Source organism: Rattus norvegicus, chromosome 16, assembly GCF_036323735.1.
Source record: "Rattus norvegicus strain BN/NHsdMcwi chromosome 16, GRCr8, whole genome shotgun sequence".
NCBI classification, from domain to species: Eukaryota; Metazoa; Chordata; class Mammalia; order Rodentia; family Muridae; genus Rattus; species Rattus norvegicus.
Genome location: NC_086034.1, coordinates 63,981,172 through 64,006,695, shown reverse-complemented (window position 1 = coordinate 64,006,695; position 25,524 = coordinate 63,981,172). Strand labels below are relative to the sequence as shown.

The following is a 25,524-nucleotide window of genomic DNA, read 5'->3' as shown; positions in this document are numbered from 1 at the left end:
TCCTCAAATCCAAGCAAGGAAAGAGCACATTATAAATCTTTACACTCCTCTACCTGCCCCCCACACCCGTTTCTCCCTTAAATGCATTATACTTACTTGAAATGAATGGAATCACTTACCTAGCAGCTTCTAGGAGTTCGTCCTTTTTGTATTCACCTAGATGATTGCAAAATATCATGCTGTTAGCATTTGGCAGAAGACAGATTAAGAAATGCAGTAGGCAGCAAATAGAGAATTAAATAGAGAAGAACAGAAAAGAGAGTCCACACCCCGCTGGGTGATGGAGCCGTGACGTTAGCCAGCTTGTGAAGGCAGCATCACCAGTGCCTTGGAGACGGGCAGCAAACTGACGCAGCTTCTTGTCCAATCCTCAGATGAAATGGCTTTCTTCAGACAACCAATGAATGCTAAACCTCGAGTCCAGGAACACATTCCCTCTGATAACAGCATGCCAGCTCAAGACAATGTCCCTTCCCCCCTATTTGTATTCAGACTGTCACAGTATACTTGTGAAGCATAATACATTCTGAGACAAAAGCAAAATAATGTGGCTCTTTAACGGTACAAATTACTAGCCTTAAAAAAAAAAGCCTGTTTTATTTGTAATGCCATGGAAAGTTTTTTTTTTTTTTTTTAATCAATTACCACCACTGAGCTTTACAGCAGGGAAAGGAAAAAAAAAAAACCTGGTAAATATTGGAACCACGAATCCTCTTTTGCCTTGATAGGGAAGGTCTGTAGACTAGAAATACGTGAACTACGTACCAAATGCTAGGCGCCTCTTGGAGGCAGTACTCCCAAACTAAAACAGAGGGCACATTCTTAACCGGCAACAATAGCCTAACCTGCGCCGACCTTCATGCCTGGTACACTAATTTTACTGCCAGGAAAGCTTAGTGCGTAGGGTCTCTAGAAATAAGCAGGCAGCCGACTGTCCTGCCATGGGTGATTTTACTCTTTTTCACAACGGATTTTTCAAATCATATCAGAGTGAAAACAGAACTTACAAATCTCCCATAGCAGATTTCTTAGTGCACCCAAGTTTCTTTTGCTAGCTCAAAGGAAGGACAAGGAACCTTAATAATAACAACACTGTGTTTGTTCCTTCAATAAATAAAAACAACAGTCAAGACTGTGATTCGGCTCTAATTCATTAACTCTGCTGGCAATATCATTAAAGGAATAATTAATTATACAAATTGTCTTAATATGTCCTGTGAAAAATAGCAGGTATATGTTAGAAAAAGAAGACTTGATTTAATAAAAGTTATAACTGTAAATTACTTTAAGATACTTTAAAATTTGCAGTTATACCTTTCTTTACATTTTCTTTGTATTTTGATATAAAATTGAGCTATTTCAATGCAAACACTAAAAGATACCAAGGACCACTGAGCAGCAGTTTAAATCCTGTCATCTACTATTAATGAATATTATATTACTCATCTCTTCAATTGGAACTAGGCTAAAATCTAGAAACTATAACCATATTTTCAAGTGGAGAAGTTATTAAGGGAATTTTACACCAATAAAGTCAGTTCTATGCACCCCCAATCCCATACAGTAGACTGAACAACTTCAGAATCACAGAATTAGTCTTTTCAATTTCCTATAAACTGTAGTTCAAATTGTTTAATAATTAACTACACAAAAGTAAAATTGCATCTTCAGGCCAAAAGGATTAAGAAACTTACCTTTATTAAACACTTTTTTTTTTTTTTGGTTCTTTTTTTCGGAGCTGGGGACCGAACCCAGGGCCTTGCGCTTCCTAGGTAAGCGCTCTACCACTGAGCTAAATCCCCAGCCCCTATTAAACACTTTTTTAAAACAGCAGTATGGAAGTTAAATATACTAGGAATGCGATGTCATAAAATCAAATTTAAAACTTAAAAAGCCTGAATAATTACAATGTAAATAATGCAAATCATGGAATACATCTATAAAAAGCCACTCATGCATTCAAAAGGTGTGTGTGTACACGCTCGCATACATACACACACACACACACACACACACACACACACTCTCTCTCTCTCTCTCTCTCTCTCTCTCTCTCATATATATATATGGACCGTGTTCAGAGACACCATCTCTGCCTTCGATAAGACTGTCCTATTAAAGCAGAAAAGAGAAGTAAGCAAATGACCACAGTAGGCCAGGGAAGCCTATGAAGTACTACTGTGGGCTTATTGGCTGGTCTAAATGGGATTACTCGCAGGCTAACGGCGGCGGGCTAAGGAGGCCTTTCTGGGGGAGACTGAAGCAGCTTTTAAAGAAGAAACAGAAAGCTTTCAGGTAAGGAATGTGAGAGAGAAGGAAGCCACAACCCAGTGACACCTAGGGGACAGTGAGGCAGACTACTTAACAGGACTAAGTTTGAACGTGCTGAGAAAATGTTGGATGTTTTAACAGGAGGGGTGCGACATCACTGCATTTCAGTATCTTCCAGTTTACTGACTACATAAATATCCTCATCCTATACTTTACTCCAGTAAACTTTTGTTGGGAGGCAAGGCACCCAGGTCACGGGGATGAGATCCAGGCTCCCACAGCTGACATTCTGTATTGTGTGCACATACGCTGTGAACTCCAAGTACCTACTCCTGATATCCAGTTAGAGTGAAATATAATTCCAATAAAGCTAAGTTACAAAACTGCAAAGGACTCAGGCTCCTCAAAGTTCCAATCAGTCTACCTGTACAAAGGTCCTAATCAGGCACAGCATGCTATTTTCACCAAAATGCACATCTTTGCAAAAATATTATCTCTTTCTGCATAGGCTGATAATAAGGCAATGCTTCAAAAGAAATATGTAAGTATGCATTGCAAATGACTCTATTCTCCCTGTTAGAGATCCAGGGCTTTAATCAGATTTTCTGCAATACATTCCAGCATCCACTATCTGGTGCCCAAGGACCACAATCAGTCAACAGCTGAAGCCATTTCTCACACTCTGCCTCGAAGGAACTGGTACATAATGAATTTAGAGTCCTTTGTACACTGACAGCAAAGCCGAGCCGCTTACTGGCAGCCCAGCACCAGGTCTGTATGGCTTCAGCTGAGAGACCATGGTGCTCTATAAACACTGGTGCTCTTTAGCGCACACAGTTGAGTAATGAGAGGTGAGCTGGGAAGCAAACGAAGAGCAGGCTGGAATGAAGAGTTGGCTTCACAGGCCATTTTTTCATTACAGTAAAGTGGGGTGAAAACAAGTAGGGACAATGTTTGTTTTGTTTTGATTAGTCATTATTACCAAATATTGATACATGCAAACAGATGTATGCTCACACAGATACACAAATTAATGTTTTTAAAATGTTTTTAGGATGAAGGTTAAAAATAAAACTCCCAGGGCTGGGGATTTAGCTCAGTGGTAGAGCGCTTACCTAGGAAGCGCAAGGCCCTGGGTTCGGTCCCCAGCTCCGAAAAAAAGAACCAAAAAAAATAAAAAAATAAAAATAAAACTCCCCTTCCTATTTCTCTTTCTCTTAGGATACAGGGAAATTTTTCTTTTGAAGAAACTTCCATAAAGAAGCCATGTACTGATGTACCCCAATGTCGACACTGAGGGGTCTTTACTCCCAGCAACTGGCAGGATCAAAGCGGATTGCTTTGTAAAAATGAGCCCTTTTGTTTTTCAGAGATGGAATAACACGGAAAGTTTCTGGACATGGAAATCACAGACGTTTAAAGTAGTAAGAGACTGAAAGGGAATTCTGAACTGTTTTTACACCGCACGTGCCCAGCAGTGACAGCTCCCATTATACAGGAAATGTAACTGAGAAGTCACCTGTCCCCACCTCACCTCAGCTTACACTTCCAGAGCAGATCTAACAAGTCATTTTCCCCTAGCCCTGTGGTCTTACTTGGCCTGCCAGGCTTGTTCCTTGCTATGCAGCCTAGGCTGGCCTGGAACTCATAGCAATCCCCTTGTCCCTGGTCTCCCAAGTGCTGGGATTACAGGCATATACCACCATGCCCAGTGGCTGTCAGATTCCTTACTTAATGAACTGGTCCTGAAGCAGTCAAACGAGTTTCTAGTTTCCCCATCATCCGTCTATCAGGCTCTGTAATTAGGCTAATGTCTAGACAAAGAATCACCAAATTTGAGCCTTGGAAGAAAAGGCTCTTTTAGGAAAGAAACTAAATTGTGAAGTACAAGAACACTTGATAAAGAAAAGAATTAGTAGCTTTAAATAATACAATCAACCAAAAATTTCCCATCAGAACTACTCTGAAGCACTGAGCCACAGTGACCACTCTGTGACTACTGGGCCACAGGAAGAGAAATAAAGGAGGTTCTTCTGGTTGATTCAAGTGATTGATGCATTTCACGTCTCCATAGCATGCTTTAGTTTCTGGACTTATTAGGTGTCTCAAGGAAGAGCTTTGTAAACACTTCATCAAGAGCCTCTATTACCAAGGTGATGTGGAGACTCTGATGTTGCTGGACGTGTGGCAGTGGCATGAACATACAATTCTGACACTCCTGGGGAGTGCTGAACAGTACCAAGAACTGATAAGACAACACAGAAATCTTTGAATTGAGGTACCAGCATAAACAAGAAATCAATTCTTTTAGCCAAACTCACAGCCTATTTTAGGGAATAAATATTAGTTTAGGTGATGTATTTCATTGTGTTTTGGTTTGAAGACTCAGAACTAGTCACATGGCTGTGGAAAGAACTTAGTTACATGACCATGAAACAATCTATTCTCTCTCTCTCTCTCTCTCTCTCTCTCTCTCTCTCTCTCTCTCTCTCTCTTTTTTTTTTTCTTTTTTTCCGGAGCTGAGGACCGAACCCAGGGCCTTGCACTTGCTAGGCAAGCACTCTACCACTGAGCTAAATCCCCAACCCTTGAAACAATCTATTCTCAAATCACTAAAGCTAGGTTCTCAGGCACACCAATCTTCCAAAGCTACTCTGTTACACAGAAACAAGCGTTTGAGGGATAATTAGCCTACTGGTTTCATTCTAAAATCTTTCATGTGTATTTTCAAGACATAATCTACAAAGTTCTTTGAATTTTGAATGCCTTGCTCCTACCTTTGAATCCCATCAAATCTTTCCATTTGTTCTGACGTGGCTTCAAAGTCCAGCAGTTAAATCTAAAGTCACAATCAAATAAAACATGCCACAATTTTCCAAAACAAAATATTTTGAGGCTATGAAGATTATTTTTCTGGTGGAGATCCTTTATTCAATCAACTGTCCCCTAAAAGCTAAGAAGCTAACATTAACGAACCATTAAATACAAATTGCACTTAATATAATCCAGCTATAGTAACCAACATACTCACGTGCTCATTTATGTAAGTTAAAATTATACAAAATAAAACCTTTTGTTGCTAAGTCACACCACCGTACTTCAGTAGTGGGCAGGTGCAGCTAGCTAGTGCCTATCACACAGACAGTGTAGACAATACACGAGAGCTGAAAACTTGAACCGTAACTTGTATTGCAAACTCTGATAATTGAGAGACACCCCCCCCACACACACACTCTTCTGACTCCTAGAACTCTGGCAACCAAAACTCTTAAGTTTTTCTTTCCCTTTGTTTACTATCAAACAACTGCCTCATCCCCATAAAATACTGGGGAACACTGGGCTGGAACCAATCCTTTAAACACCCAAGAGGACAACTATATAAAAATTGGAACTATGAATGTGAATAACCACAGAGAAAAGGGGGGACTGTATTGTGAGACACATATTCTTTAAAGTTGGCAACTAATGGCCAGGGATGTGTTTCTCTAGGAAGCTGCTAGCCAGTGAGCCATCTACAGAGTACAGAGTAATTTAAAAGAAAATGACCTTTTAGAACACAATGCAGAGGAAAACCCCTTGGATACATTAAGAAGTTCTCAACAGGGCATACATAGTACCAGACTTCATAGGACCTGAGAGCTCAGAACGCCTATTTACAAGCCATCAAATACCGATCCAATAGCAAGTGAAGGACTCTACAATTAAATACACAATTCAATTATAATAATAGCTCTGAAGAAAGGAAGTATTTAGACAAGTAAACTGCATATTTGATCCACTTGGCAATAGCTTTGTGCTATACTGATGATCTTTTTTATTTTTTTCTTTCTCCCCTCTTCCTTTCATTCTTTCCTTTCCCTCCCTGGAGCTCAGTATTTTGACACAGGCTGGTTTTGAATTTGGGCTGATGGTCCCCAGCCTGACCCCCAACAATGGGTTTATGGGTGTACCCCAGCAGGTGGGGATACAGTGCCTTTCTGGTGGGGGTTTTGTTTACTGGGAACGGTGTCTCACTGTATAGCCCTGGCTGACTTGGAACTTGCTTTACAGAGCAGGGTCGTATCAAGTAACAAGATCCACTTGCCTCTGCTTCCCAGGTGCTGGGATTAAAGGCCTGTACCACCATGCTGTGCAGCTAGACTTTTTTCTAAGAACAACCAACGAACACTTCCTTAATTTCAAGTCTAAAGTGGGTGCACATAATTTCCAAGTTTCACTGAAAACTATAAATGCTATAGGGAATGCTACAGGGAGGCTCTTTTCATATTAGGTATTGATGCATATTTTATGTAGCTACATTCATATTTTTTTCAGAGGGAGGAAGACCTTACTATGTAGGCCAAAGCAATCCAACCTGCTTTTGGCTCCTGCGTGTGAGATTTAAAAGTGTGCACCGCCATGACTGGTGTATTCACACTGCAAAATATTTTGAAAATTTTAGAGTATGTGTGTGAGTGTGTACACACGCATGCATGTGTAAGAATGTGCTGGTGAAGTCCAAAAGGGGTGTTGAGATTTGGTGCTAGAGTTACCAGGCAGCTATGGGTCTCCAGCATGGGTGCTGTCCTTTTGTGAGAGCAGCAAATGTTGTTAACCACTTGAATGATCTCTTAGTTACTACTAAAAGCAGAATATTTCTATTGCACCCCAAAATTTCTCAGGCTTCTGTAAAGCCTCATTTCATGCCAACTATCTATTTTCTGTCCCTAAATTTTGTTTGCTTGACATTTCTTCTTTTTATTCTCCTGCTGCTGGGGCTTGAACCCAGCACAGTGACTTGTACATTTTTGAGGATTGACCCTGACCCAGCCCCACCATGTCCTGACACTTCTAGTTCACACAAAGTCATCTAAATGGAAATACTGGACACATAAAATCTTTTGGATCCTTGTCACAGAACATAGTAGGTTTTTAATTGTTAAGCAATATTCCATAACAGACATATTTGACTATCCTTTCCCTAGTTTCAGTCCTTGGTGGTTATAAGTGAAGCTACTTTAAACATCTATAGAAACCATTTCAAATGGACATTTCATTTCTCTTGGGCAAACATCTAGGAACTCTGATTGTCATGTTGCATTTTAAATATATTTACTTTTGTAAGAAGTGGTCAGTCCACATCTTTTTCAAATCTAAGAAATTAAACCAACACATCAAATTGCTAGCACCTGGTCCACTTAATGTTTTCTCTCTGACTGAAATTCTTTCCATTCTCACTGTTATTAAATGTATGTCCCTTTTCTTCTAACTACCTTACAATAGTTTTGTAACTAATCTTAATGTCTTCAATTTCTAAATGACGACTGCCACATTCATTTCTAATTTAGTTTTACCTCATTGTTCAGTGACATCAAAGACAGTTCTTACGTCATTAGAAAAACAGTCCCATGGACTTCTACATTAGTTTGTAATTCTTTAGGATTAAACTTGTCACAAGAAGCAAGGGTCTGACAATTCCCAATTAGGCTTGTCAGGAAACTCTGGAGCCTCTGCAGGCAAAACATCCTGATAAAGGAAAGGACTGCAGGGAAGCAATTTTCTTTTCAAAGATAGCGATATGGTTCCTATACATCACCATGTGCTGTGTTCCTATAGCCTCACAGCTCTGAGACAGCAGGTACTACACATCAAACAGTTTCCTATATAAAGAGATCAATTTTGCCTAGAGGTTTAATCAAGAAACATTTTTTTGAAAAAAGCATTGTAATATACCTCACATAAGATAATACAAATATTAAGAGACAGTGTTGAATATCTTGGTATTTTTAATTCTTTGATGGATGTACTTTTCTCTCATAAATGTATCCACCATGTGTATGTAAAATTACATGAGTAATTTCACACTGGCCTTGCTAACAGGCTGGTACCATAAATATTAACTCTTGGAACACTCAAGGACTAGAGTAGGCTGGATGGTGGAATTTTCACTGAACTGTTACTTTAGCATTTTAACTTGTCTGGCTTTGACAGAATCCCTTTTTGAACTACATTATAAACATGTAAGCATTCAATAGGGATTATCTGAAAAATGATGCTATATATTTTTCTTGCCAGGAACTTTCAGTACAGTATTATTACACTGTAAGCTGTGGGCCTATGAGATGAGTGGCCAAACACTTCTAGAATGCTTTATTTTCTTACTTCAAAATACTTACTTCATTTCCTTTTCTCTTGGTGTTGTTAAATGCATTTAATTTTGAATATATAAAAATGCAGGTCCTTTTAGTGGGTCAGCTCTGGACAAGTGAGAACTGGTAGATTCTTCAGTTTCTTAACTTAAAAGAAATGTGGGGATAGGGAGAAGTCTGCCTTTCTAGATAGAAGAAAACAATACCATGTTATGGAACAGAATGTGAACACGCCAGTCACTGACAGCCATACTACGTGAGCAGAGAGAAAATGCTCAGAGGCTAACAATGCTCTGCATCCCTGAAGTAACACCTGCATCCTGTAACCAACAAGCACTGCCAGGGCGATTCTTTCCAACCCGCCATCCTCAGTCCCCTTACGCCCTCAGGAGGAGCAGGCTGGGATTCTGCTCCTACTTTCATCTTTACCATGACACTAAGAGTGGTGCGTGCGCATGACCATGGAAAAGTGAAGGAACCCTCCACCACATGTCTCTTGAGGGCAGGACAGGGCCTGCCTGACTTGGGAATCACTGAGGAGTTGTAACGAAGAGCATCACTGTTGGGGCCGAAAAGCTTCCAACAAACTCAGGCTGTGCTATTATCTTCTACCCATGTGAGTTTGACCAAGTAAGTCGTTTAACCTTCCTCAAAATCTCATGTTTCTCAATTTTTAAAAAAGAAAACTTACTTTATGGGATTGCTCTGAGGGTCAGGGATAACACAAATAAACACCCAATACTGCTTGACCCCCAGAGAATACCCAAGATAGTAACAACGAAGAACGTGAGTCAGAATGTAAATTCTTGGCTTTTACACTAATAACTGGTCCTTATTTTGCTGTGTAACCAAGGGCAGCATTCATCTTCTCTCATTAAACCCCTTGAAAGTTTTTTAATTAAAAGAACACTTACAGAATATGAGGAAACACACTTCCCAGTCCCCATCATCCTTCTCTGTAATGAGTTTTTGTTTTATTTTGCTTTTTTTTTTTCCAGTGAGAAGAGGGTGGCATTTTACATTACTATTCTCTTTTCGGGGGTTATGTCCCCAGAAAGTTGTAGTCACAGCAGAAGAAAAGTAGAGAAACTGATAAAACCTATTAGTAAATTAAGAGAGAAAGAATAGTCTTAAATAATGACTAAGAATTGGTGAAAGCTCAAAGGAGACAACTGTAAGAGCGATGGGAGGCAGTATCTCTCCCGCTGTGCCACGAGACACCAAACCTCATGGTCAGTGGAGGAGCCTCACCAGGATGGCAATCTATTGCTCTTAGAAGGCTTGCAAAGGAGAAAAGCATGCTATTCGTATGGAGGTCCTGTCATAGACATCTATGATGGCCACTAATATTCTAGCTGGTGACCGACCCACTGACAGCTGCAGGAATATCCATCCACAGGTCATCAGAATGATAAGTTATAACGAAGACAAGTGATTTGACACTTCACACCCTTGTTCTTTTTAAGTCAGAAACTGACGTTAAATCATACATAATGGTTTCATGAAATACATGTTGAATGTAGCTTATTTTTATGACATGTGAATGTACCAACCAACCTTGATATGCAACAATCTACAAAACTTGATTAAAGTTCACTATGTGCATTGGTCAGCATGTTAAAGCACTTTAAAGTAACATGGACCTAGTATTACCATTTCAGATTTAATATTTACTTATAATATATTGGAATTTAATTTTAATATTGAAGAAATGTACGTCTTTCCTGTTGGTAATCATTGTTTCCAAAATGATGGGATGAGAACACAGGGAACAATGCTTCCTGTGTATGGCCATTAAATAGCTAGAAAAGTGACCACAATCCTTGCTTAGAGTGACTTGCTTTCTAAACAATGACACTGTCAGTCTGGCTTCCTTCCTAGAGCCAGCCTGACTATTGTAATATTTCTGTACTTATACTGGCCTGTCTGTTTCTTTCCTGAGAACCCGGGCACATCTTGAACTTGTGATCCTCTTGCCTCAGCCTCCCACACAGCACATATACTGTATGCCTGGAGGGCCTATCCCTTTTGAAACACAGGTAAAAGCCTAGACTAGATCCTATAGGAAACATTCCCAAACTACTCTCAAAATTCTTGTGGGATATACTGTGCCTTGAGACAGCATTCAAAATAACCTTTGACGATGCCAGGGAATGTTTTCTGCAGGTTCACATGGTTGGAGTTTGGTCCCCAGTATGGCAATGTTGAGAGATGGTGGGACTCTTTAAGAGCTGGGCTCAGTCCAAAGTAAATAATGTAGTCCGAAGCATCAGTTTTGGCAAGGATGAATGCTAGGCTCCCACAGAAAGTTCCCTTGGGAATGGGTCATTACAAAAAGCAAGCTGGTCCACTCATCCTTCTTACTCTCCATCCGGCCATCGCACTCACGTCTGCTCCCAACACAGAGCCCCTCAGCAAAGCTAAGGGATTGGTGACATGCTTTGGGACCTTCAGAACTGTGAGCTCGTTCCTTCCCTTTCTTTAGAAATTGCTCAACTTCACATCAACATAAAAGGTAACACAGCTAGCTGAAGGTTTGTGCTGAAAGATGTTTAGTGGTAGCATCCAATAAGAGACAAGCACACCCAACCTGCAAGTGATCATCACTTGCTATACCGTTTACTCTCCATATAGTAAAATAAAAGACCTGGTGTCAATTAATCGACTGGCCGTTTGTTCTGTCTGCTTTTTGAGAGGTCTCACGCAGCCCCACGCTAGCCACCATTTTGTATTTCCACCATACGCACGAGCTAGCTGAACAGACATTCAACTTCGATTCAGTTACCACATTGTAATCACAGCAAAACACGGAAGGGCATGGTGGGATACAGCTTTAACCCCATCACACAGGAAGCAGGAGAGGCAGACCACTGTCATTTCAGAACAGCCAAGACTACATAGGACAAAGAGTCCTATGTCAAAACAAACAAAATACAAAAACAAAAAAAACCTAAAACTAACCAACCCCCCCAAAAAACCAGTAACTAACTAAACCCTAAACCCTGTCTCTTATTTTTGTATTTGTTATTTTGCATGATTATAATTTAAATATCAGTATTTATTTCTTCTGGATAATTTTCTTTTTAGTCTAATTACTGAATAGTAATTGTAATATTCTAAAAACACAAAGTCCCTCCTTTATTTTACAAATCAGTTATAATTTAGGCAGTATTTTCCAGAGAACAGAAAATGAATATGGTTTTTTAATAGAACATAGTTATATATCTGATTAGTTTATTGACGCCTATTAATTTTTTCTTTACAAGTTAATTCAAACAGTTAACCCCTCCAATACATTTGCCACGCTATCAAGGGAAGGAAGTCGTTCTAAACTTTCTTTAAGATGGATGTAGCCCGGCTGGCCTTGAGCGGAGCCTGTATCTGCCCCCCGAGAGCTGCGATTGAAGTCATGTGCCACCAGGAAGTACCTGTCAAAGTCATTGTAAGTCTGACGCAGACCGCGCTGACTGCTGGAGAGTAAACGTGCACACGCAAACCTGTGCCGGTCTTCACAGAATCAGAGGCACACACTTACACTAGGCCATTCAGACTGCCACCTACTGAGCTTTCTGTTTGTTCTAGACATCAATGAAGTTGTTATTCTTTGTTCTAATCCTGTCCTGTTGGTCCCCCTTTCCTAACTGCTGCAATGCAGTCTGTCCTTACATAGAGATTCTCCTTAACGTTCTTATTTATATTTTTTATTGCTACAGTCTTTATAGTTTTGGGGTTTTTTTGAGACAAGGCCTCAACTTTTAGCCTAGGACAACCTCAATCTTGTAATCCTATTTTAGCCTCACTACTGAAGGCATGTGTCACCATGCTCAGCTGAGATGACACTTTTTAAATTAAGACTGGGGGGATGGAGGAACCAAGACAGGGTAGTAGGGAATATAGTTAAGAAGAGAACACTAATATTATACATACATACATACATACATACATACATACATACATTCATACACACACACACACACACACACACACACACACACACACACACACGAGGGGAAGGAAGCTAGCATGGTGACTCTGGTATCAAGAAAGCTAGTCTTCGGGAGGGAAGCTTGTTCGGGTCCTCTGTCTAATGTGTATGGTGTCTTCAGCAATGGGGGCTTCCCTTGCATCCTGGGACTAGAGGGGCATCCATGAACAATAGCAGTAGTCTATACTGTTTTGGAAGCCTCTTGGACAACCCTGACCAATGCCTCAAAAGAAGTCTTCTCACAACTGTTGTTGGGGTGTGAGAAGTCAGACACTCTATGGCACTTGGGTGAAACACTGCCAAGCCCAGATGGGAATTCCTCATTTAAAGTATGTAAGTAAACACACTTACATGTATTGTGGGTACATTTAGGTAAATAGTTAACAGCATGATTCCTTAAGGCTTTTACCCTCCCTTTTCTGTATTTATCTCCCTCCACTTCCTAATTAACCCACCCCCATTTCTCCCATTTCCCCATTCGGTCACATGTGGCCTATAAATCTCTCAAGTGCTCTCTTTCCTGTGCCCCAACTTCCCCCACACCCTAACTGTTCCTTTTTACTTTCCTGACTTCTGCAGTTACTTCAGGCCATAGATTCATACCTGAAGACCTGGAAAAGGAATTGTCTTTCTGGGTCTAGGCCACCTCACTCAGTATGACCCACCTCCCTTCCTTCCCTTCTCCTCCTCCTCTTCCTTTTTTTTGTTTTAGTTTTCAAGACATGGTTTCTCCATGTAGTCTTGGCTGTCCTGGAACTTGCTCTGTAGATCATACTGACCTTGAATTCAGAGATTCGCCTGCTTCTACCTCTCAAGTGCTGGGACTAAAGGTGTGTGCTGACACCACTGCCTGGCTCAGTATGATCTTTTGTAATGCTATCCATTTAGCTAAAGTTCATGATTTCATTTTTCTTCGCTGTTGAATGGTCTTGCAAGTGTATACATAGCAGATTTCCACTATCAGTTGAAGGCCATGTAAGGCTGTTTCCATTCCCAGTTATTGTGGTTAGAGAAGCAATGAACACAGTTAAGTATGGCACAGGATGTTCAGTTCCGTGGGTATATGCAGAGAGGGTGGTAAACATGGGTCACACGGATTGATTTTTCTTGTTTTGGGGATTCCCTGTGGGAAATTCCCAGATTTCCAGGGTGGGTGCAGCAGTCCTCAATCACACCATCAGTGCATGCGGGGTCCGCTCTGACCCACATCCTCTCCAACACTTGTTGTATGTTAATTTGTAGATCTTTGCCATTCTGACAAGTGTAGGATGAAACCTTAAAGTTAGTATTTCCTGACTGCTAAGGGTGCTGAACACTTCTGATGTACTTTGTAGCCAGCTTTATTTTTCTGTGAACTCACTGTTCAGACCCTAAGTCCATTTTTAAATGGGTTGTTTGGTTTTCTGATGCTTTATTTGTTTAATTATTTATAGGTTATGGCTATTAAGCACCTGTCAAATATATAGCTGGCAAAGATTGCCTCACTTTCTGTGGCCTTCCTCTTCAACTAGTTGGGTTTTTCTTTTTTCTTTTTTTTTTTTGTTTTGTTTTGTTGTTTTATTTTTTGTTTTGTTTTTGGTTTGGTTTGTTTTTTGGGGTTTTTTGTTTGTTTTGGGGGGTTTTTTTTGTTTGTTTTGGTTTGGCTTTTTGCTGTATAGAAGTTTTTTAGTTTCCTTGTCAACTGCTGGCCTTAATCCTTGAGCAGACAGAGTCCTGGTAGAAAGTCCTTCTCTTTACCTATATCATGTCCGGTTTTCTAATTTTTTTCTTTTACAGTGACAAATTATATAGCCAGATAATTTATGACTGATCATATTTATAAGGTACAATATTCTGGTTCATCTTGTACCATTCCAAAGTATTTGTCTCTAGCCCAAAATAAATTTAGACACAAAATTTGAATTAGATATATATATATATATATATATATATATATAGAAAACTAATGTGACAAAGATAGAAAACTATTTCAAATAAATTTACATTTTAAACAGCCATACATTTTAGAGAATGCACTAAGCCAGAGGCTGAAAATGATTCTCACACAATCTCTCATTCCGTTAGCAATAGATATTATCCATTCATTTGAGTAAATGTAACTCAATTGATAGAAGCAGTCATTTGTATAATGGCTTCTGCATAGAATTATCTAAGAATGGTGACAAAGTCTACCCACCTAAGAGCCCTGTGATTGGTATAAAATCCCAGCAGGCTATTTTGGGATCCTTGGCAGCCTCATGTTTTATCATCTTGATGACTTTAATAGAGTTAAGTAAAAAAAATTTGTTTGAAAGAGTGAAAAATTTAAACTGAGGATCCAATTATTTCCTTGGCATCCTTAGTCTACTCTCTGCTTTAGTGTTTAAATCTATAGTTTCCAATGATGAAGACTAAACTGAGAAGCCATCAGGTCTTATATAAAATGACTTTGGAGACAGGTCTATCCGAAGGCAGATGAAGGAACTCACTCACTCACTCACTCACTCACTCACTCACTCACTCACTCACTCACTCAGAAGTTCCTTCAGGACAGGCACACAACCTATCATCCCAACTGCCCACCAGAAGGGGAGGGATAGTGCGTGTGTGTGTGTGTGTGTGTGTGTGTGTGTGTGTGTGTGTGTGAGAGTGTGTGTGAGTGTGTGTGAGTGTGTGTGTGTGTCTGTGTGTATGAGAGAGAGTGTTGTGAGACAGTGTATGTGTGAGAGAGTGTGTGTGAGTGTGTGTGTGAGAGTGTGTGAGTGTGTGTGAGTCTGTGTGTGTGTGTGTTAAAATCATTACAACTGAGTTGCAAAACCAAGTTTATCTGTTTTTCCCTTTTAAAAAACTAGCAGAAAAATAAAAAAAAGAAGCATTCTTGGGGGGAGGGGGATTAAAAAACTACATATATAGTGATATGAATACTCCCTGGCACTAAAGTTCTTATGAATATACTCCAAGAATTTAGCTTTTTGTTGAGGTAAGTAGAATTCTATACTCCATGAAAAACAAAATTTCCAGAATTCACATGTCTTTTATTATAATATGGTATTAGGGAAGAGACTGATGAATAGAGCAGACTTGCTTCTGTTAGTACATGAAAACACAGCCTAGAGGGCAGTACAGTCAGGGTGTCTCCATACTTGGTCCTACACAAACCCAACCTCACATGCTAACATGCTGAATTAAAGAAAAACAGTTTTGTACCTATCTACCAAACCCCACAAACAAATCAACCAAACATTCACCATCTAAATGCTGAAGCAAGAATGAGCATTCTGAGACACCTCTTAGTGTCCCCCGCCAAAAGCACTGAGGCTGTATCGGAAGCTGAACAGACCAGACTGATTACTGCAGTGAGAGAGAACGCAGCCTGTGAGTAAGCAGTCCCATACCCAAGTAGAGGGTGTGAGAGACAGTCAGTTTGAGTTCTTGGGCATTCGCTGGGGAGTTGAGGAAAGAGTCTAAGGAAGAAGAGGTTTGTTCTAAATTGGCTGCAATTAAAAAATAGGGACATGCCCATGAGTAGGTACAAAAGGCAAGTGTCATACACATAAACTGGCTGAGGAAGGTATCGGGAATATTGGGAACTACACAGAGACTCTGCTCACCTCTGTGTTAGCAATGTTATCTAGTTTTCTTGTTTTATTCACTTGACAACTTTTTTTCCCAAAAGCCCCAACTTGAAGCTGATGTTACATGAAATTATTTAGGTCTGAAAGGAGAAAAATATAGCCTGCCCATTTCAAGAGTACCTTGACATGCATGTGGTACATATGCATGTATTCGGTGTGTGGGCACCCCACCACCACACACACAAATGTAATTAAGCATCTAATGATAAAAATGAAATTTAAAAGATGCTACTTATTTCTCAAAGGTTATTTCTCTCAATTGGCTGGACACAATTTCTTACAGTATGTGCCATGGTATTTGCCTCCACTATCAGTTGTCAAGCACTGCTGATTCCAGAGCACTGCCAAACAACAGCCCCTATGGGAAGTGATGCTAAGAACCTCTGCTGACTTTCTCTGGTCCACAGGAAGGACATTCATTATGGTGGTGGGTGAATGTGAGTTTAGAAAGCTTCCAAAGAACCTCACTCACCTTGTCTCTGAGTAAAGGTTTCAGGATACTCCCACCCTCATTTCTATATTTTCTAAGCAAAACTTTCTATACCAAGAGTACTTGACGTACCGGTGACACATCTGCATCCGGTCATGTGCGTGGGCACACCCCAAACTTAAACATGGAAGACTAAAAGTAAATTTTAAAAGATGCTACATAAAAGAACAGAGAACGTTTTCTTCCCTATGCTCTGGATGCTGTCTTTGCCATGTGGGTATAACCATTTTTTGGTAAGGCATTTTGTAAATCCTTTTAAAATTTCTTTTATTTTTTATTATATACCATGTCATTGTCCTTATAAATCTTAATTTTTTTATTTTTTGAATATTTACATTTTCTAGTTCACATTTTTTAACCTATTGGCTCAAAAAAATCTTTATTTTCATTTTTGTTTAAATCATAGATTAGTTTTGACAGCTTTTTTTTTCTAAAAAAGTATCACATAAAGATCTAAAGCCGAAAAAAAACCAACCAACCAGAGACTCATCTTTCCCTGACCTTTCTCTCAGAAACAGACCGTATAAACTAGGATGCATTATCCCTGCATCCTAGAGGAAAGTCAGAGGATGTGACTTAGAGCTCTAGCCTCTTTCAGGAGACTTCTTGGCTCCTGTTAACTCAAATGACAGCACCACTATTGCAGCATAGCATTCCCTGACACTTACAATGACTGAGGTGGCACTGACACGGCGGCCACGTAAACAGCTACGAGAGAATAAGGGATCCAGAACGTTCTATCAGACTATAGGCTGGGTCGTTAATGCCTTCGAGGATCCAGACAACTGGATGTCCAGCCTTAGGACCAGCAGGCGGCCCCACACGTGTACGAGATGGTGGCACTCGAGGTTTGAGTGTGGCTTCCACTCTCACTTGGCCTTCTGCCCTCCCCATCTTAGCTCTCCTTTGCTTCCACATCATCCCCACTCATGCTTCTGCTCGGGGGGGGGGGGGGGGGGGGGGAGGTGGGGCGGCGGCGGCGGCGGCGGCGGCGGCGGCGGCGGCGGTGGTGGTGGTGGTGGTGTCGTCACTTTTCTTTTGAAAAGCCATGGGTAAGAAGTTATTAGGTTTTGAAGATGAAAAGAAGATTAATTTTGCAAACAAGTGCACAAAGACACTGCTCTTCTGGAGACGCCTACATCTGCCTGTTACTGCCCCTGGCATTCTAATAACTTCTTTTAAAAAGTCATTTTTGGTCCTGTCAGAAACAATATATCATTCACTCTCAGTACTATTAGAGGATAGTAGAATAATAGAAAAACAACATATGGAAAGACTGAACATCAATAGAGAAAAAAGATGCCTTTCATTTACCTGGGGCCCATTTCCAAACATTGAAGCCAAATACATATAACTAGAATTGTAAAGAGCAATAAAATTTTTCTCACAAATGGGGGGGAGGGGGAAGAGGAACGATGCCAGAATAGCCCTTCTCACCAGGAAGAAGGGCAGTGTGCTTGGATAAGAGGGGTGATCCCCTCAGCTACAGATCCATGGGCAATCTTTCCACTGTGTAAGCTCCTCTTATCTGGGACTGATTTTCTATTCAATTAAGCTCGTAAGTACTACTTCCTTTAAGACATTTCCATATATGAAATGATACAGTCACTTCAGATAATTACACATTTTCTACGTTCTCTCAAAGGGAATTAAAGCATATCATTCCCTGTATTCTTCTCCATTCCCTGTCAGCCTGTCAATTCTGAAGACTTTCAATGGCCACCGTTTAAAAAAAAAAAAAGAAAGTGCAGGATTCCAAAACCATCAGAGGGTTATGATCAAATGTATAAAAGCAAGACACTCTTAAACAGCTGCTCTTCTAAGTAGGCCTGATCCATTCCTCAACAAAGTACTGCTGAGCACATCCTGTAGTCATGCCCACAAAGCTGAGATGGCTAACTTGGTCACAAAGCTTCCTGAGAACTAGTCAGTATAGCTGGTGTGCAAGCAGGCTAAGGCATCCTTCAGGAAGGGAGTTGACACACTGCACTGTCACTCATTAGGAGCACAGTGTTTACTGTGGTCTCCTAGAAAACATAAGGCAAAAGCACACAGACAGCATTTGCTTTCAAAAGAACTAAATGCCTAGTAGTTAGCTTAAAAGCAAGATAAAAGGTAAAGAATTAATAACTGCAACAATGTTCATAAGATGTTCTGGCCTAAGAGAAGTTTAAATTTCATTCATTTTGAAAACTACACCTAGTCTTGAGACATTGGATACAAAAGCCCATGGTTGTGGTTGGAAGGGAAATGTAAAGTGGAGGGAGGGAGGGAGAAGGGAGGAAGGAAGGGAGGGAGGGAGGGAAGGAGGGAGGGAGGGGGCCTACATAGCATTTAGGAAGGCTGGAGTGGAAAGTGGGGAACCAGTACATGCACTCACTGTTCATTAGATCCCTCAGCCAAGCAGCAAGCCCTCTGTTTTACCCAGTAATGCTTAAAAACTTTCCAATAATTTCAAACGCAGAGAATTTGAAAACTGAACACAGAAGATTCCTGCCTGACAGGACAGCAATGTGCCCGTGAGCTTCTATGTTCTCTACATGTATGTCCATATGTCCATGCCCTAGACACATGGCAACTGTCTTGGTGTCTTCTCAGGTGCCACCCCTGCTTACACACAAGATGTATCTGACTCTCTCTCATTGGTGAGGACACATTGAAATGGGGCTTAAATGTGACTATTTGAAATACAGAGAGCTTGTCTGTATTCACAGCCTGGGATTTCCTCTTCATCCCCGACTTCCTTAGCAAGCATGGCAGACTTCCTGGTTAAGCTTTCCCCAGAACAGTACCCTCTAGGAATACCTCTGGATTCTCATGTTTTCCCTCCGTCTTCCTCTCCCTTTCTCTCAGGCTTCCTTTCTGACATTTCAACTTTCTTGAATATTATCAATTTTAATGTTTTCTGGTTTATCATTCCTGTGTTTCATTTTACAAACGGAAAAAGTTTTTAAATGATTAAGTAAAAACACATCACTATATACTAGGAATCTATTTCTGCTGAAACAATTAATTCACCTCAATGGTTGGTAGCTACAAGAACAAAGGAATCTGGGAATGGTTAGCTGAATGATTTTGACTCAGCATCTCAGGGCTGCATCTAAGCTACAGGACAAGCTTGAGGACAACAAGACTTGACACTGGAAATAGACTTCAGCCTTCACAGGATACAGCTGGCAGGCCTCAGGTTGTCTGACTGGGCAGGTACTCCAGTGCCACATTACAGGCCTCCCTAGAGAGTCGCTCAAAATACAGCACCATGCTGTCTCTAGAGTAGGATAATCTAAGAGATCAAGGAAGGCCGTGTCCAAGACAAAAACCACACAGTAGTGACATACCATAACTCTGATACATGGAGAGGCTAGAGATAACATAAAGATGTCAAAACCAAAACACAAGGAGCCACCTACTACATATTGTTGCTTACAGAAAGAATGTCATATCATAAATCCCTTTTCATACTCATCTTAAAAGTCTACCTTGAGACTAACCCATCAATAGTTCACAGAGAACCTATTTTATATATGTGAAATACTCTATTGGACATACAAAATACTGGTCACTAGCCATTTAGGTAGACTACAATTTTTGTAATTAAAAATAGATAACCCATTGCTTATATATTTTGTGACTGAAAAACAATGTTACAAAATCTAGTCTGAATTTCCAATATATTAAAGTTGTTTCAGAAGAGTACTGGTTGGCGTGTTTTTGAAAGAAAGAGATAAAGTCTTACTGCACCTTTTCCTGTCATTTAAAACAGCTTTACGATATGTTTTTCAAGCGCTTGATATAAAGGATGCACAACAGTCAGTAACTGTTACCTGCATCCCAGCAAGTCTAAGGAACAGAGATAGCAGTGGCATCACTAAGCAAAGAGCAGAAAGTGTTGAAAGGGCGGTGAGGGGGGAGGTGGGTGAGCGAGGCAAATGTTACAGTAGACTCTGTAAAGAAGGGGTAACTACTAGGTAAAGACAGAGCAAATGACAGGCCACTTTTAAATGTTTATAAAAAGGTTCAGAGTTCAAAAACTGAAGAAATACAGTTACCAGGCATTACTGGAAAAAGTCAAGAACCATTTCCATAAAACAGTAGAAAGATGAACTGTATTATACCTGAGATAATACTGCACTAATGCTTTATTTCCCAATTATGATTGTTACATTTTGGCTAGTATCTTTGTTCTTAGGAGAGAATATATCATGAAGAGTTGAGCCACGAAGCACCACATACTGTAACTGACTAATGATACAGTAAAGGCAAGTGTAAGGGTGTGTGCATGAGAGTGGGGTCTGACTAGGTAGGTCTGGTAAATCTACATAAAAATTACTGTAAAACTTGATTTTATCACCCTGCCGGGATTTGGCATCACCTAAGAGACAGACATCTGGGGATGCTGGTGAGAGTGTTTCCACCGAGCTTTAACTGAGAGGGATGATCCTCCAGAATGTGGGCAGCACCAGAACATAGGTCTAGGTCCAGGTTCTATAAAACAGGGAGGAGGACAAAGTGGGCTGCCCCCCCAGCATTCATCTCTGATTCCTGCTCACACAGACTGTGACCAATTCTCTTCACACGTAGTCATGCTTTCTCTCCCATAAAAAATTGTTACACTGTTAATAATAAGTCTGTTCTAGTCTATCAATAACTATCCATCTACTGACTAATTTATTTTACAGGTATATCACTGAGGCTTATGATCATAACAATAAGCAAAAAGAATTCTACTTCTCAAGAATCTAATACTAGGAGGAATGAGAATCAGGCAATACATAAATGAAGTCATTGAAAACAGGAACAGGTGGGGATGGGAAGAGTAATGAACTGTGGCATGCATGCACAAATTTCCCTTTATAATTAACTACTGCATCCTCTAACCATTTAACCTCTACCCCATTTGGATATAAAAGTGTTGCCAGTGATAAGATCTGTTTAGCAGAAGGTTTAAGTTAAGAGTACTATGTCCCCTGGGATTCCAGTAATATGCTTTCCCAGTCTAAGGCTGTCAGGGACTGATGATCCAATGGCTTGCTAAGTAGATGAGGGTAACTGAGTTAGCCTTTTATTAGCAGCTGACATTCTCTTCACTGGTACCGAAAGCATGCTGGGAGATGTCATTACACAGGTGTTAGAACAGCTATCCCTAAACACATTAGTAGAGATGTGAAAGTGGTTTTTGTTTTTAGGATAATGTAACATTTCATATCCTACCCCAGACTCCACAGCCTCAGCATAACATTATACAGCAACACTGGTACTGGGCACAGCAAGGCTGAGGCAGAACAGGAAAGATGGTATTCTGCATAGGCCACAAGTAAACTCTCCAACAGCAAGCTACTTACTTTAATTATAGAATTCAATTACATTACTATATAATTAACAGTGCTTCCTCAAACCTAAGTGATCTTTCCCATAATTTTAATAGTCAATAACATCAGAATCTTTTTTAATGATAAAATTTTCATGCCATATGTTCAGTAACTCTTTAAGGTCTTTGAAATTTACTTCTTCAAAATTATATATATAAATTATATATATAATTATATTTATATTAAACTTTTTAAACTTAAGTTTAAACTATTTTAAACTTAAAACTGAGTCAAAGAATAGATGGAATTAGTAAACAGCATAGGAAGAGGCCAACACAAGGGAAGATTATGGGATTGTGCTCTCATCCCATTATCAACTGATAAAACATTAGGCTGTTAACAATTTTTATTTTTCATCACAATTAGTAAATGGAACAGTAAATACTAAAATCATAATTTTACTTTTATTCCATTTTAAAAGCTAAAACATTCAGCAATTCTCTATATTACCTGCTTGTCAATATCACAATACCAGTGATCCAATATTATCTCATTGCATCTTATAATTGCTTATATCTTGGACCCTAATTGGGAGAGATTTAGAAAATCAGGAATATCACAGAAATTCAAGCTGATTATTCTCATAGATCTTCATAGTATCAAGAGTAACGAGTAGAAATGACTGATTAAAATACTTTCAGGAGACTAGAAAGATGACTTAGGTATTAAGAGCACAAACTGTTCTAGAAAACCCAGGTCTCATTCCCAGCACCCATGTTCTATTGACAACCACAAGTAATACCAATTCAAGGGGGTCTAACATCTTCCCCTGGCTTCCTCCTTGAGCACTGGCATGCTCATGGCATATACTCATACAAACATGCACATATACACATAAATAAAAACAAATCTTTAGGTGAGTATGAAGGGGTGGGTAGATCTGGGAGGAAATAAGATAAATATCATTATAATACATTGTATAAAATTCTCAGTTCTCTTTAATCCCAGCACTTGAGAGGCAGAGGCAAACAGAGCTCTGTGAGTTCAAGGCCAGTCTGGTCTACAAAATGAGTTCAAGGCCAGTCCTCTCTACAAAATGAGTTCTAGGACAGGATAACCAGGGCTGTTACACAGAGAAACCCTGTCTTTAATAAACAAAACAAACAAACAAAAAAGCAAGTAAATAAATAAATAAAGCAAAAAAAAAATCCTCAATTCTCAAAGGAGATTCAAAGGTAATTTTTATTTTGCATTTGTGGGGATTTTGACTGCATGTATGTTTGTACAAGTGCCTGTGAAAAACCAGAAATGAGTATCAAACACCCTGGAAGTGGCCTTTCAGATGGATGTGAACTATCTATCATCTGTGTGGGTGCTGAGAACTAAACCGAGTCCTTTGGAAGAGCAGCAAGTGCTCCTAACCACTAAGTCATCCTGCTGGTTCCTAAAATTATGGGACTAGAGAGATGGCTCAGTGGTTAAGAACACTTCCTGGTCTTCCAGAGATCCAACGTTCAATTCCCAGCACCTACATGGTAGCTTACAACTGTCTAAAATTGTATGCGATCCATTTCCCTCTTCCAGTGTGCACCTATACATGCAAACGAAACATTCATGTACATATATCAAAGTAGTTTAGATCGCTGGGAAAATAGAGTAAATATCATTTTCCCTATTACTATCAGTAAGCACACTTAGAAAATTTACATGTGATGCGTCAAACAAAAATAAGAGAATCTTAAGAGGTAGACAGAAGCTCAACCAAGTAGGACTTCAGGAGAAGGAACGACATAGTATTCCATTCCCAAGCTCTTCTTAACTCTTTATATCCTAAACCTTGGGAACTAAAAAGGCTGGGAACTTGGAAATATCAACTGCCATAGCTAACATGACCCCTACGTTCCTCTGAGAACCAAACAAAACCTATCAAGACAGGCAACTTGTGCAAAGCAGCCAGCGTTCTCCAGTGAAATACCTTTCATATCTAAATACCCTCCAAATACATAGCCTATCCCACCTATGCCAACCAAAAGCCAGTGAGGACCATAAATGTGCAATCTTTCCAGGCTTGAATTAGAAAGCCCAACATGCTCCTACATTTTCTCACTGGTGTGAGGTCAGCACCATGACGTCAGTGGAGGTCACACAAATAAATGTAGTGAGAAACAATAGTATCCAACCACAAAATTATCAATAGCAGTGTGGAAAGGAGGCGGACATCCACTCCCTCTGCTCTGGGTGCCTGACCAGGCATGAACCTACACACAGCTCATACCAGGAGGCAGTACCTCTCCCTCTTGCAGTTCTTTTGCCAGAGCAGAGTAAAATGAAGATACAATCTCACAACACAAACAATGTATAGTGTCAACAGAAATGAGTGCTTCTGCTACAGGCCGATCATTGCAAATCAAGTAAAAGGGACAATCAATAGTCTACGGTTTCTTATTGCTACCTAATAAATTATCATAACACAAATATATTACACTAAAGTTCTAGGAGTCAGAAATCTACCTCAAGCCTTGGGGAAATCTACATTCACCAATTAAAATAACAGAACCTGGTAGAAAGACAGAATACTACCCAATTAATTTTGTGTGAAAGAAATTAATTCTAATCTAATGAATGAATTGGTAGGTTAAGAGTAAGTAGGTAGATAAATGCCTTGCAAGTATGTTTTTAAAGCATGAGAGACATATCATTATCAGTTAAGTAGAATTTAGAATAAAGAAAATGATCAGACAGTCCTGACATAAGGAAAACAGGGCTAGTTCACCATGAAACATGCTATCTTAAATATGCATGCACCAGATTACAAAAATGCAGTACATTTGAAGCAAATACAGACAGAACTTAAAGGAAGGTACAAATTTACAATTTTAGTTAAAGCTTTACTACCACTCTCTTAATTGATTAAACTAGAGAGAAAACTCAATCAGGACACAGAGCAAACACATCTAGGATACAATTATCAACCTCACGTTCTTCATACTCACAGAACTTACACCAATAGAGAACACACTATGGACCATGAAATGAACAAAATACAAACCAAATACCCCAAAGAATTTAAAATGAAACAGCATTTTCCCAGAACTCAACTCCACACGAAAGCAACATAAAAAGGTAACAGTGAACCTTCAAATATTTAAGATCAAACATCAGTAAGTAGTCTGTGGATTATGGAGGAATTACTTAATGCTAAAAGAATATCAAACTGAATAACTATAAAAACAGAGCAACAGTTATGAGACACAGTAGAAGGAATGTTTAGAACAAACTTCTTAACAGTGAAGGCATGCTAGAGGAAAAAGCCACACATGGTCAAGTTCTACTTTCTTTCTTCAAACATCAAGAAAAGAAAAGCAGGCTCAGTGTAGAGAGAAGGAAAGAAGGAATGTCAAAATAGAAAAACACTTGAAATTAATAAGTTTTTAAAATATCAATGAAACTGACAAAGAAAAATACAAATGACAAATATCAAGAAGAAACAATATCACTGCTGAGTCTAGAAAGGACAGCAGCCTGTAAGACACAGGAAAACACTAAAGAACTCTATACACAAATTTGTGTTCACTTAACCATAACTCAGCATAACTCTTCGAAAGACCTACCAGGAGCCACATAAGGAGAAATACATAACCTGACTGTCCTATCTGTATTAAACAATTAAGGTAACAAAGCACCAGGCCCAAAGGGTTAGAAGTTTATTCTAACAAAAAGGGGAGAA

The 25,524-nt window shown here is 39.6% G+C and overlaps 1 protein-coding gene across 2 annotated transcripts in view; it reads right to left on the bottom strand.

Annotated features, from left to right (window-relative positions):
• Nucleotides 1–25,524, bottom strand: part of Tnks (tankyrase) — a 151,004-nt gene that overhangs the window by 67,277 nt on the left and 58,203 nt on the right. For both annotated transcript variants that reach the window (XM_039094390.2, NM_001106084.2), the window contains one exon: nt 120–156. In XM_039094390.2, the coding sequence (XP_038950318.1) occupies nt 120–156 (37 nt within the window). The remainder of the gene's footprint in view (nt 1–119; nt 157–25,524) is intronic.